The following is a 15,701-nucleotide window of genomic DNA, read 5'->3' as shown; positions in this document are numbered from 1 at the left end:
AACATTCGCCAAGCATATCGTAGTTAAATTTTATTTTGATTTATTAATTTAATTAAAAAGAAGGTTCATTTTTGCGCTCAAACACTTGGCCATTTAACAATCCAGCATTTATGTGTGTATGTATGTGCATATTTTGGTATCCACTGTCGCTACTGGTTCATCTGTGGCTGTTTATTATAATCGCAGTATATTCGTAATCTTTATACGTTAGTAAATTTCTGAAATGATTTCATTTCCAGGTACATTACGTAATTAAATATTTGAATTAGCATCTGTAGATTAGCGTTAAGAATTGTTGTGAGCATCCCGCTTGTAAAGAAAAATATCAGCTTCAAGCTATTCATAAAAGAGCAAAAGGTTTTTTTTTTGTTTTTGTTTTGTTTTAATCGAACATCAAAGGGTAATCACTGTATTTTAGGCTCTTACAGCGACGGCTTTTTAAGCCGATTCTTATTGTTTATTTTTTGCTCGACTTAACAACATTTCCGTATATTTCATTGAGTTATTAAAAATTGCATTTTAAATATTTACTAACAGAAAGCACTGAATTGTGTGAAATAGGCGATGCGCGATACGAGTACGCGCTAGATGCGATGTGCGCGCTTATCTAGGAACGCCAATACTGCCAGCAACTGTCAGCCGTCGGTCGACGGCTGCTACCCAAACCACCAGTCGCTGATCATAGGCAGAAGCGCCAGCAGTGCACAACCAGCTAATATGCGTACCAACAATAGATCGTCGACAGAACTGATAACCCCCACGCCCGCGTGCTCTGTATGGATAGATAGCGCGTTGTTTTTGTGTTCGCTGCGTTGGGGAGAAGGGTTAGTTGGGTTCAGCGGAAGGCGTTTGCGACCGCGTTCGCTTTTGCATTTACGACTTTCGCGGCGTCATCAACGCTTTCTGGTATTTACATAGAAAAGTGCATATGTATGTGTTATAACACTTTCTGCGAGTAAATGAGTAGGTAAATGCGCGCGTCAAGAGCATTGGTAAGTGGAGGCCGTAAGACTCAAACGTCGCACACAGAGAGCATACAGTGGCAGTCATTGTGTGCTCAAAAACCACAAACAAAACCAAAACCGAAACACTTTCCTGCTATCAATTGAATCAACCCACAGACTTTCTTCAACAACAACAACAAAAACTAGACGGCCGGCAATAATATGAACAAACAATTTTGCCTACGACCAAAATATCAAAATGAGAATGCAACAACAGCAGGAACATTAAACGGCAATAACCCCATCATTAAATGTGGCTTTGCAAAGCAATTCAATGCAGCTGCGACCACGACCACGCACTTCAACAGTTCAAGTCCCTTTCTTCGTTTGACACTAACAATCATGGATCATACAAGAGCCAGCAGGAAAATTCTGCTTCACAAATTAATTATTTTTTTACATCAATGATCTATTTTTTGTTAATGAAATATTTTGATAAACCTATTGTAATCGTATTTTTCAGTGCCTGTTTCTAGTAGCTAAGATCAAAGAACCCTAGCTTTCTGGTGTTAAATCACAACTTTTATAAAGGGTTTTCCAATAACAGGTGTTATGAATGAATATATTGCGCTATGGAGAGATGATAAACGATTTTTTATAGGCGGAATTGGATGGTATTGATCTGGGCAACGTTTATTTTCAACAAGACGGCGCTACGTCCCACACAAGCAACGAAACCATTGATCTTTTACGGGAAAAGTTTCCGGACCGTGTTATCTCTCGAAGAGGTCACAACTGGCCACCGAGATCTTGTGAATTAACACCTTGTGACTTTTTTCTTTGGTGTCATGTTAAAGAGAAGGTCTATGCCAACAACCTATGCTCGATTCAAGACCTCAAAGATGGAATTCGTGAGGCTATCGAGGACATAGGGCAGCCACTTTGCAATTCGCTTATGGAAAATTTCACGAAAAGGATATTGTCCTGTAAGCGTGGTCGTGGTGATCATTTGCCTGATGTTATTTTCCACTATTAACGGCATACCTTCTTTTTTATAATGAAATAAACATCCGATCATTTATATTAAAAATAGCATTTTTCTTTGAATATCAAAATAACACCTCTTATTGGAAAACCCTTTACGTTTCTCCAAAACAGTACCATTTCAAGGATAAATAAAAGGTCTTTAAAAAGTGACGCCCAAATGTCAGTAGTGAATAATTGCCAGACGGTACGTTTTCTTAGGTGCCGCCGTAGCCGAATGTGTTGGTGCGTGACTACCATTCGGAATTCACAGAGAGAACGTAGGTTCGAATCTCGGTGAAACACCAAAATTAAGAAAACATTTTTCTAATAGCGGTCGCCCCTCGGCAGGCAATAGCAAGCATCCGAATGTATTTCTGCCATGAAAGATCCTCATAAAAATATCTGCCGTTCGAAGTCGGCTTGAAACTGTAGGTCCCTCCATTTGTGCAACAACATCAATACGCACGCCACAAATATGAGGAGGAGCTCGGCCAAGCTCCCAAAATGGGTGTACGCGCCAATTATATATGTATATAAATATATACCTTTTCTTAGGTATGTCATCCTTGACATTTGACAAGTAGACAGATCTAAAATTTTGGTTTTCTGTTGAGAATATTGCTGCTGTAGCGCAAACTGGTGCTGAGCGATTTTAAACATCGATATCTCGACGTTCTCAACGATTCGGCATTCATGAATCGATTGATTTTATCTAAATGGTGTAATTTTTCACATATAATTGTTGAGAGTCGTATTTTGAATAAAAACTGTGAAGACTGAAAAAACCTGAGGCGTACTGGCTTTTCAAATAACTCCACAAAAAGAACTCCGGAGGAGGCAGAGGTCTGGAGGTCCAGAAAATGTCGGTGTTTTTTGGCATCGCGTGTCCAGGGAATTTTCGTGGCAGAAACTGCCTTGCATGATTTACGGTATAACATAGCGCACTGACCTATTTCAGACATTTGTGGGAAGACATACATAACAAGCCAACATCCACCGATATCGATTCCCATCGACCGTTTTCCCTTCTCTGCAGAAGAATGAAGATGGAAATGATGGTCATTGTAATGTCTTGGCCGTCGATGGACGTCATGTGGATGGTCTCCCACTGCCCCGTATTCAACGAAATTCAAGAACAAACGACGTGTTGCCAGTCGGTTCTTGTTGGCCGGGATATTTTGGGCGATTTGCACGTCGAGTTAACAAACGACTATTTTCAATGTACTCCATCACTATTTCGGTGCGCTGATTCGGTATGAAGCGATTCATGGTTAAAATTTTACTGAATTTCAAAGCCATGTCCACTCTAATCAATCGATTGATAAATGAAGTTATTCAATGTTTACATAACGACCAAAGATGCCGTTCCTGTTTTTATTTGCGTTAATGACGAAATATATAAAATTTTGCTAATCGGATGAACTGTTTGGAGAAGAAATGAAAAGAAAATGCATAAACAACAAAAGCTACTACAAATGTTGAACTAATAATCCGACAACACTTTTTCTAAGTACGTTTTCGAAATATTTCGACTTAAATGTGCAACACTATGAGATATTGTTGTTTAATGTCGAACCGTATCCCCAAGTACAACTTTTAGCCTTCTAAGCCCATCACGATAATGGCACTGGACTGGAACCCGCAAGGGAGCAGAGGTCGCGGTGGGACAAAAAATACTTGGAGAAGGTCGATATTCCCAGCAGATGCTGACGGCGCAAAAACAACAGTCCAGAACCCCGTTCGATGGAGGCCCTATGTTCCCGAGCGGAGTGAACTAGGAGAAAAAAAACCATTTTATTAGGCAAACTGTAGTTGTCTCTGATATGTAGTGGCTCACAGTCAAAATGATGCAGCAATCACTCCTAGCAATACCACGCTAAAATCTTGCAAATGTATTACCCCAACCATTTTTTGTTGTTATCATTATTTCATCTCATATATTTGTGAGTTTTTGAGAGAAAAAAAATTGTATTGTCCATACGTGACAAAAGCAAGCACGTAAAATATTTATTTACCTATACGCAAATATGAAGTCACAGCCAAAATGATGCACACGCATTTAGTGTTGGTTGTGACAAAAAAGTGCCAAATTTTAAATGCGAAGTAGTGATATTAGAGCCTGGGAATAGAGCAATCAAATCTGACGCTAACAGATTGTGGTCGCGTGTGGGAAATTAAAATCGATCGTCGAGCATCTGTTGAAGTGCGTGAAATAGAAAAGATGGCAAAAACCAACGAAAAATCGCTATAATGGTTAAATTAAGCCCTAGCACTTCTAAGACGCTTATTGAGCGTTACGTGTGCGAAATAAGGCAAAAACTACACATAAAAAGATTTTCAGTGACAATGATTCTAGATGGGCTGGCCATATAACCGAAGATAAGAACATCTGAAACGACATAATTTTTGCTGACGAAAGCAAGTTAAACCTTTTCAGATCAAAAGACAAACGTTTTGTTCGGAGAAAAGCAAATGCATAGTCAAAAGCGGTGGGGGACACGTTATGGTATGGAAACGCATGTAATTTGAAGCAACCGGAAATTTATTTTTTATTAAAAGTATTGGGCAGGCATTGCATGGTTGGTTGGGCGCATGTGATTGTTGTTGTTGTAGCAGCATAAACATTACCCATATTTAAATACGGGGAATGCTGCTGGAGTGACAATCCTTGGCCGGATATAAATCCGGGTCGTTTCGGTAAGTTAGAACCGCCTGTCGTGGAAACGACGCATTGGTTGGGCGCATTGGGCAGGTCACTAATAGCAGACTTCTCTTTTAAGGGCAACATCGCTATTCTTTCAGATAACCAATCCAGGCTGGTGGAACAAAGCAGAAATAGCCTAAGCGTAAACCATAACGTTACCTTAATCTGGCTCCCGGCACATCGGAAGATTGAAGGAGACGAAAAATCGGACGAACTGGCAAGAGGGGTATTCTGCCACATTTTTGCAGAATCGGTATTCACACTACTGGGTACAATCAAGAATGCAATCTCATCAAAATATCTATGAATCGCGGATTATAGGTGGAAGGATCTGATAACCTGCAAAGTCGTATAGTCATGAAGGAATAACCGTATAACTTGTTAATAGCGAAGATGTGACAACAAAATGGTGCGGAAGCGCTAATTGGATTCCTGGTGAATCACCCTTAATCTTAACCAAGCAACCAATTAGGCAGGCTTAAGTATTTGAATATCTTAAAAGAAAATTTCCTAAAAAGTGACTAAAAATTAAACATTCGGGACAATTTCGCTTGTATCAGGTAACAAGCCGAAGCATAAAAAGGCGATTGTACAGAATTTGCTCATTTGCTCACCACCGCAATCGCCAGATTTGAAAGTTACTGAGAACCTGTGGCCGGTTCCAGAAGAAAAAATTCGAAAACATGAAATTCGAAGCTAATCTGAGCCCACAAAGAAGTCAAAAGAATGGCAAAAAATTTCTTCTGGTTGTTGATAGAGTTGGTTCCAAAGAGCCTCCAAGTTGTTATTGACAGGACTGTTAAAGACTTTATTGAAATATCTGTACAATCTTAATCTCTAGCATTCCATAGGCCGCCATAGCGAATGTTGTATTGCACCATACAATAGGAAAGGTAAAGAGATTTATAAAATGGGGTTTTTGTGCATCGAGAGAGGACTTTACTAATCAACTATCTACTTAGTCCAAAGTAATACTTGCTGACAAGAAAGATTCCCCGTTAGATTGTTGAGTGTTTTTTTTTTTTAATTTTCATCCAATTTGTGATATGTGGCTCGATATCCTAATGGAGGACTTTATAGTTTTATGCCGCCTCCAAACAATGGTTAGTTTAAGAGTACAAGAAATTTTTGGATGACAGAAATACTTTCTGAGGTTCGCCATTGCCTGCCAAGAACGATATTTCTGTTTCATGCCCACAGTGGGCATTGAACCAGAAACCAAACGGCTTCGCTAAGACAATCATCAATAATTTCATTGGTGATTTCATCAATACATGGATGCTGGATTACAAGATTTGGCCATCCTAATCGAAACTATGAGAGGAACTTCGGCTGCCACGTCATCGAGGACTCGGCACGAATCGTCACACGTATTCACACACTCGTCCAACCAGGCATTGTTCAGACAGAAACGAATTTTTTCTTATATCTCACATTTTTTCGTAAACAAACCGCTGTCATAGCCTCAGTTACGTCCAGCTGATTCCAGCTGATTCCTTCAAATTCCATGAAATCCAATTAATGGTCAGATGTTGGCCACATCTCTGCATTCTGTCAAAAGCTGTCTCACTCGTTTTCAGACTGTCCGATCTACTGCAGGCATGTTACCAAATATTCAAAGGGGCGCGCAAAATTGATCATGCCTGATTTTTTTGAATCGACAAGTATTAATTTATTTGGGCACACTTGGTTTACGGTTTTTGTATAATGCTTACGAACTTGGTGTTTGACGTTTTCGTTGTCTCGTGGTGTCACTGATATTACTCCCCCTTCAATTGCTTCCAATCTTCCATCACTTTTAGTAGTCATAGAGAACATAATAGTACCTCCTGGAAACTTGAGAGCAGGCATAGCATGATGCGCCTGCAGCTTCACATCTGTGCCTCTCCAAGCTCGTTCGCGATTATCAAACTCCCGGCAATTTATTTCGGTATCATCTTTCTGTAACATTTTTCCTCAATCTCTTAAGCTACGGTCTTTTCTCTTTGTCCGTTTATCAGTGAATAAGGACTTCTCGCCTTTCGAGCCTCTTTTTGCGGTTATTGTCTCTCAGCGGTCACCGTATTGTCTCTGCAGAAGCTTCGCCGATATTGTTTACTGCCAGATTATAGGATATTTGGGCGGAAATTTGATATTTACGCCCTCCTATGAACGTGACGACTTCCCTTTTATAGAATAAGGATATTTTACCTTATTTATTATTTCTAAGTCTGAATTTTTTTGATGGACTCTGGCAGAATTCCAAGCTTTGTTGATATCTCACGATGGGTTTTACTGCAATGAAGTAACTTCTTTAGTTGTTGCTTAACCGACGTGCTTATAGTTTTGCCCACGTTTCGAAAGTAAAACAAGAAACGAAAAGAGGTGCGTCCTACACCATTCTGATAGGTTGAACAAAATTCAATGTTCCGCCAACTCTTGTGAAACCGAACAGTGCTTACTGTCATAAATGCCAACATATGGCATAATCAAGCTTGCTCTTGGCCTATTCGGAACAGAAAATTCAGAATAAACGTAACGAAACATAATTTCGTCATTTTTGTGAGTCACTGTGCATTATCTGTCGTATTACATATTATCTTATGTTTATTATCTCATTTTTACTTTTATACTGAAACCTAAGAGATTCCATGTTTAAGACATTTACTTATATATGCATACATACATATACACATGTGGCTACATGCTTCTATGAACTATAATACCGATCAGCAGTTTCGATGTCTTTCTCTTAAACATTGCTATGCGTACTTATGCAAAACTTATTCACATGTACGAACATATAATTGAGCGGAGTGCATACAGTATTCGCCAAAAGTAAAGCACCCCCCTTATAGGATTTCAAATACGCCGAATAATTCAATACAACTAAGTAAAATATTATGTATTACGTACACGGATGGACAGACATGGTGAAATCGACTCCAAGCGGAGTATACATATGTGTATATGGTGTGCCATACAACCGTTATATGCGTGGGTATAAATATAGTATTCAAAAATTAATGGTAAAAACTAAATTAAATTTTGTTTGAAACGATAGCTCTGGTTTGTGGCTTGTTACAAACTTCTATTACTAACGGTACTTAAAACTGTCTGTGAGTAACTGTAAATAAGTTTCGCAAGAATTTAAATAGTTTTTACTGTAGAATTGTGCATACAGGCAACTTATTATACAAATTAAACATCCAATTTTGTTTCGTAAAATATATATTATAAAAAAATATATAAAAAAAAATTCAAAAAATACAAAAAATTCAAAAAAACAAAAAATTTAAATTAAAATAAAATTTTTTTATTAACTAAAAATAATTATTTTTGATTAAGAAACTTCTTACATTGACCTTTACGCCCGCTATTGCTTGTCAGTTTGTATACTGCAGCTGTTTTGTTCCCAAATGTCAATTATGATTGACGTACGACACCACCTTGTATGGTATACGGCGAGAAATAAATACATTTTTGCTTAAATTTAAAAATATAATTGTAAGTATAAATTGCAACTAACAGATTGCTTTTCCAGTGCATTGGATAAAAGCTACTAAAAACTTCAAGCAAGACGACTCACTAATAAAAAGAAAAATTTCGATCCTTTAGATTCTTTTAATCAAATGGAAAGTGAATTAAATTTGCCAATTAAAGCTAAGTTGATTAGGCATGAACAGTTTCGGCCGGAGTGTTCAGTCGACATCTCGCGCAATAGCCAATTATTTCGCCCAAAAAAAAAGAAAAAAAGCTTGGATTTGCCAAATCCTCACTTAACGGGATGCTTCAGAGATGAAAAATTGTTTTCCTAGATGGATCCAAATAAAAATTAAGAGATTCAGACAACGATTAATTGCTCGATATCCTCACGCAACTACCAACTATGAGAAGAAATAGCCAAGGAATCGATACCAAACAAAGAGAGTACAGCTGTGATTTATGTATATGGACAGTCTAAAGATGTAATGTTGCTGTATGCTGAGAAAGAAATGCCATTAAGCACTACTTTGGTGCTAAATCACGTAAAATAATTTGTAATTATCAAATCAATGCCTATCAATATTTTATCTTGGATATATTCGGAAAAATCTCTTAGTAAAAACGCAAAACTTTTACTTTAAATCATTGGATATGACGTAAATGATGGGTTTCTACCAGTTTTCCTTTGAAAAAATTTATTACTTTCATTAAAAATATTCAAAAATATTTAGAAGATTATGAATTTGAGAATTACTTGCGAAAATTGCACAACAAAGAAGGCAGCTATTAAAGCAGCCTGGTACAACATATTGTCGGGAGTTATTAATAACTTTTATTAATAATTTTATTTTATTTTTTTATTATGAATATTTCTAATTTTATTTTTTTATATTAAAAATACTGTATAATTTTTCTTATATTTTATTAATTTATAAGAATAAATAAGAAAACAGAAGACGTAAAGATATGCAATATTTTACGTTGTTTTATTGAATAAATTAGCAGTGTTTGAAATTCTATAAATTGGGTGTTTTATTTTTGGCCAATACTGTATGCACAGTTTGTTTGTATGTGCATATGTGGCTGTGTATCTTTAAACACGTTACAAATTATTTTTCAGTTTCATTGTGATAAGACTCTTATTAGTCACTTCAATGGAATTTTAGGAGCAAACCTACACCGACGATGACTGCAAATGTTGACTCCTGGAATGCGAAATGAGTTGCGTGCTTTAATACAAAAAAAAAATATACATATAATAATAAAAAGCCGTAAAGATGGCCAAATTCACTTTTGTGGACATTGATGAACGAAAAATCGCTAATAAAAACTGAACAGTGTGATTGCAGATTAAGCATGCATATTAGGGTGGTCCCATTATATAATTTTAAGCATTTTTCACTCAAGGAGGGTAAAAATCTAAATTTATTCGTTTCTATTTTATAAATTCATACTTTACATCTTGGGAAAAATTACATTTTGTTATATAATTAGTAATTAATTTTTTTTGAATTTTTTCTTACATAATGATGAATATTTCACGATGAATAATCTATTTCTGTTGTTGGCTGCAGCATTATTCGATGCACAACAATAATAGGGCTATTCAAACTAAGCTCGGTATGCATTTAATTTTTCTAAAATGTCTAGTTATTTGTTTTCTAAAACCTTTGAATTTTGGTACTCCTATTTGCTTTTTTGTTCTGAAGAAATTTAATCAGCTCGTTTGTCAAGTTTCCGGAAAAAGGATAAAAACAAATGCGTTCAGACTTTAACCGAGCTAAAGCCTATTAAATGGCATCTTACCGAACTCGGTGAAAATATATTTTCATATTAATTAATTTTCAAAAGCAACTCAAACGCTCCACACGCATACACAAATATACTTTCAACTTATCCCTTCATTTACGGTATAAACGGAAATATAATATTATGCTTTGTTTCCCACAGAGAAAAGTGCTAGCCTAACATCAGCACGTTTGAGAGGCCTACGCAGCGGCCCCTGTACTGTTAATGACACATTCTCTAAAATTTGTTGGGAGTTCTTATTTCGTTTTCGCTGATGATGCAAAGTAGCGGATGTCGATGTTTACGTGTCCACACTCATACACAATACAACAAAATAAACAGCACAGGTACGCACACACACATACAAATATGTGTGTGCGTGTGTGTTTATAGCTTTCATTGAGTCCAACTTCTCTTACTAAAAAGCAAAGTGGGAGCACTAAGAAAGATGATCGAATCTGCATGCCATCTGAAACATGCAAACCAAGTGAAGAGTCCACTATATCTACACCGGCATCTATGAAAGAAGGCCCCACCCCACCCACATAAGATTTTATAGAATTCTGACTTACCCAAATCCTCCATTGTGTCTGCTTAATTTGCTATTAATTTGCTCCTATAGGAATGCAAAAGGTTCGTGACACGATATCAATTGGCAAGGCTTAAATAATTGCGTGCTCGTTTCACTTCCACTTTAAGGAATTTCACTACTTTACATTCACAAAATCGCGAATTTATTCGAAAGATTCGCAGCACAACACTAATTGGTAGTATAATTTGCTTTTTAAAATATTTATTTTTAATCACAGCTTATAACTTTTACGATAATTCGCAACTTCACGACGACAAGGCAGCAGCCGCATAGAAAACCAAGTTTACTAACTTTGAAACAAGACTCTGTAAACTCCAATTGCCCTCAATTGATGGCCAAATGGATTTGCAACGGAATGAGACGAGTTTTGCGCAAAGCGATGGACTACTCAATCGATAACTTGTAGCGATAGATTTTCATTTTTTCGATATGTTAACATTGTAGTAAAAACTAATTTCTTAACTGTAATATATAATTAGAAAGCTTTAGTTATATCTCTAACAATTTTTCGTGCCTCTGCTGATTCTAAAGAAATTTTGCTGTAAATACTGTTTGATGTACACAAAGTTAGAAGATAAAAAAATGTTGCTATTTTTAGTCATGTGTTTCGATTGCACAAAGCGCAATGTAAACAAACCAAATTGGGAATGGCGATGCGCCATCTATGGGTTGTTAGCAAATGCATTAGTTACTCACGGAGCGGTTTATTCCGTTCAATTGAAACAGCTGACTGACCATAGCAGAGAAAAAAATTATTTATAAACACTTAGAGTGCGGTCAGACGTAACACACTTCGCTAGTATACTTTTTCTTTCTGCATTAAGGGGTTATATAGAGTTAGAACTACACACAGAAAAATTAATATCGTTCCGGTGAATATTTTCGAAGTTACACGCAAATTTGAAAAGTCGTTTCAGAATGCTTGAAAGTACAAGAAAGTACTTTAAACGCGTTTTTCTCAAAATGATGTTTCCAAAGTCGGTGACCAACATTACTCAAGAACGGCTAAACCGATTTTTAAAACGAGATTTTTTCTCACCGATAACTATATTTTTTTTTTTAATAATTGGCCGAAATTTTGATCAAAAATCGATTTTTTTTAAGAAACCGCCATTTTGCTTATTTCTTCGAGTAATTACTAGATTTAACGTTACTTGAATGAAATCTCTTTCGTTTTTTGATTTCAGAGGATCCAGTTCAGAGATATAGTGGTCACCGCAAAACATTTTTTTTGAGAAGAGCTCCTTTAGTAGCTCCTTTCCAAATAAGTATTTTTATTGATACTAAGTCTTCAAATACAGTTAAAAAATAAAATAATATGTGTACACATTTTTAGATCAATGAATGTTAAAAGTTTTCTCAGAAAAAATTGTGGAAAATTCGCTTTTTTCGACCTTCTAACTGTATATAACCCCTAAAGTACAATATTTCCCATTCAAAATAGACATAATGATAAAAGATATTTTTCACTAATAAATAACAACTTTGGCAGGTAGATAGGTCAGATGGCAAGAGTACCATGATTACACTACCAGCTTCTATCGTACTGAGGCCAAAGTGTTTTAGGGATATCAAAACCTTTTTTAAAACAGAAATTGTGCAGGTCAAGAATCAATATAAATAATAATAAAAGACAACTTAAGATGTTAGAAATTTCATTATAAAAAAGCAGAGAGCATATTTTTGTTTATTTAAAAAATGAATTTTAAACGAAAATATTACTAAGCTAGAAATATTAATTTTATTAATATTAATTGTTTTACAGTCAAAGCTTGAAAAACACTAAAAAGACCGTCGCAATAATCGGAAAATATCCGCAAATAAAATCCAGTAATTTTTAGAACAAAAAATGAAGTAAATACTGGGCTAAGAATGTAAAAACTATTAAAATACCAAAATATAATTTTAAGCTGTTGCTGACTGAAAAAATATTAATTAAAATACATGAAAAATAGTATACATTTTATTTTATTTTTATTAATTAATTACTTTAAAAAAACTGGAGTCTTGAATTGTATTTTTGCTTGTTGACTTTTTAAGGGGTTCGGGGTAGTCAGAGGCCCGAAAAAATGATTATGTTCAAAATTTTTTTTTGCCAGTCAATTGCTTTATTTTACAAAAATAAAAACATAGCATTAGTATCATGTTTCGACTTCACTTTAGCAAAATTTCAAAAAAATAAAATTAATATATTAATTGTTGTTGTTGTTGTGTTTTTATGAGGAGCTTTTTCATGGCAGAAATACACTCGGGGGTTATTAAAAAAAACTTTCTATCATTTTGGTGTTTCATGCAAGGAGATTCGAACCTTCTTTCGAATATTTTACATTCCCTCCATTTGTGGAACAACATCAACACGCACTCCATTTGTCTGTTCGTATAAGTATACTGCAGCTGTCTAGTTCACAAATTATAAATCTTCCAAAAGAGTGATTAATTTTGCGCCACCTTGTACATACATACCTACTTCGAAAGCCTTTGGAACTGTAATAGTATAAGCTACAAAATAACTGATTTAAAAATAATTATATGGCTTCAAATTCTCGTGAGATCCATAAAAGACCTGAAGGAATTCAAAGAAAACTAAAAAATTGTTACGTTTTGTGACAGAACAACGAAAATTTGAGCAGGCGAAACAGTTGGATCATCGAATGATTCTGAGATAGAAGTAGCAGAGCTTTGCTCCAACAATTGAAACGAGTCCCCAGTCACTAAGTAACGTCAGCTTACGGCAATGGGAACTTTACAAAAACAAAAAAAAATAGCACCTCTTATGCCGTATGGCTTTTTTTATCGACTTCATAATTGATATTCGTAAATTGTTTCAAGTTCAGGTAATAGTAATAAAATAGTTAAACATACATAAATACAGTGATTGAACCTCCAATGGTCAATGAACCGCCTACCAAAGTTTCTGCAGTCTTCACCCTTTCCCTATTTATCCTTCGTTACATTTACCTCCAAATCGTGCAGTCCTCTTAGATCTTTGGATCCAAAACTTTGGATGAATACTACTCTTTTGATAAAGAAAACTTACCTTAGTACAAAATCAATATTTACATATTTAATTATTTATTTAATATCACTTGTAACAGAAGAGAGCAAAGAAGCGTTTTAGTCGATGAAAAGTCCTCCTAAAAAATACGCTTGCGATGAATTTGAGATCAGCTGCGATGACTAAAGGAGACAGCGAGTAACATACCACAAATGCTTCATAGGCTTACTGTTAGATGACATCAAGGACGATAACTGATAGATCTAAGCAGGCAGTTGGCAAGACCTACCATCTTAAATCATTGCATCTAACACCGCTTCCCATTTAGGTCACCAACATCAAACAAATGAAAAATCTTGTAAACACAGAAGTTATAAATTGATTTGTAAAAGCAAAAAGTTTATCTATTAGGTGCGCAACTAAGTTCTCGCTGTTTTTTTTTTTTTTTGATGAAAATACAACTTTATTCTGAAAAAATGGTTACAATTGAATCTTTGAAAGTATTACCCATCGCTGGCTACTACTTTTTCCTATCTTTCTGGTAGATCTCGTATACCGTCGCGTTAAAACTGTTCATCTTTTGAAGCTACCCACGTATCAAGTCATTTTTTGATGTCTTCATATGAATGGAACTGCTGGTCAGCTAGACCAGTGCCATCGATCGGAACAGGTGATAATCGGACGGCGCAATATCTGGAGAATATGGCGGGTGGGGTAGGATTTCCCATTTCAGTGTTTTCAGGTAGGTTTTAACGGATTTGGCAACGTGAGGCCGAGCGCCATGACTTTCTTTTCTTTGGATTGCTGTAATGAATCCATTTTTCATCACCTGTCACAATGCGATGAAGAAAACCCTTCCTTTTTTACCGCTGGAGCAGTTGTTCACAATTGGAAATGGATTGGCGGGTAACTCCTAATACTGAAGCAAGCTCTTCTTGCGTTTGATGCGGATCCTCATTGAGCAATGCCTCCAATTCAGCGTCTTCGAAGGATTTTGGCCTTCCTTCACGCGGACGGTCGTCAACATTAAAATCACCGTCTTTGAAGCTACGGAACCAATCTCGGCACGTTGTTTCACTTAAAGCAGCACCTCCATAAACTTCTTGTAGCTCTCGATGCGCTTCAGCCGCCGTTTTTTTTCGAATGAAAGAGGAAAATCAACACTTCCCGCAAATGACGATTATTCGGCACAAAATCAGGTATTTTCACAAAACAAAAAGTATATGATACCAAAACAAAATCACTAATGTGTCGAAGCAGTTTGTTTACCATATGTCTAAGCTTGGTTTATGACGTTTACGTTATGTTAAAATCGACTAACACACACTGCTGGCGGCATCTATTGACAAACAGCGGGAACTTAGTTGCGCACCTAATACTTTACTATATCGGGAAAATAGTTGACATTCGCATATGCTAACCATCTCAGGAAATCTGAGGTTTTATTTGTGTTGTTGCGCTATATTTAGTTAATTCAATGTTGAGAAAAGCTGTTTAGGAGAGATCTAGGCCAGATATATGTAACTCTATATCGTTCCTGTAACATAAATCTGACTAATATTGTCCCAAATGTTTTTTCTGATAAGTCGGATTGCATGCGTCAATGCAAAAACAGCGGTATTTTTTTTTCTTTATTATTTTTTATTTTTATTCAGTGCTGTTCAGTTATTAACACTTTTATCATTGCAAATAAATAAACTAAACTATAACATAAACAGTTACACAAATACATATACATTTTACTTATAGATTAATTCATATGACATCGATAAAACAATTAAATTCTAATTCTAAATACATGGCAACCAATCTTCAGCGGCTAGTCGTTCAGGTGTACATATTAGAGGAGCTTGTTTCAAAACTATTAATAACATACTAGTATGCATGTATACAGGGTGCATACGATAGTTAAGGATATGCAGATATGTGGCTATAACTTCCCGAAGCATTCTTTTCTTCTTCTTCTTTTTGCTATTTTTCGGATAAGACATGGGGGAGTACAGCTTAACTCAACAAATAAAAACACATGCAGCTAGCGTCGCTCTATGTGCAAATTACATCAATTTAGATATCTCTAACTTTCTTAAGTGCGCCCGAGGAGGTTATCGCAGTTAATAGAAATTGTATTGAATGATTTTATAGATATCTAGTAAGCTAATGTTGTCTAAAAAATTCGTGAAGTTTCAT

The 15,701-nt window shown here is 35.8% G+C and overlaps 1 protein-coding gene across 2 annotated transcripts in view; it reads right to left on the bottom strand.

Moving 5' to 3' along the window:
- The window catches only part of LOC129246876 (leupaxin), a 114,651-nt gene extending 103,785 nt beyond the window's left edge, over positions 1-10,866 (bottom strand). The window contains exon 1 of one of the 2 annotated variants that reach the window (XM_054885584.1): positions 10,500-10,866. In XM_054885584.1, coding sequence (XP_054741559.1) covers positions 10,500-10,512 — 13 coding nt within the window. In that variant the 5' untranslated portion in view covers positions 10,513-10,866. Of the gene's footprint in view, positions 1-535; positions 586-10,499 lie in introns of those variants that run through there. The other variant, XM_054885581.1, reaches the window with a different exon arrangement.
- Between the last annotated feature and the right edge of the window lie 4,835 nt (positions 10,867-15,701).

Source organism: Anastrepha obliqua, chromosome 5 (assembly GCF_027943255.1).
Source record: "Anastrepha obliqua isolate idAnaObli1 chromosome 5, idAnaObli1_1.0, whole genome shotgun sequence".
In the NCBI taxonomy this organism is placed as follows: Eukaryota; Metazoa; Arthropoda; class Insecta; order Diptera; family Tephritidae; genus Anastrepha; species Anastrepha obliqua.
Note: the sequence above shows the minus strand (reverse complement) of the source record. Positions and strands in the feature narration are given on the sequence as shown.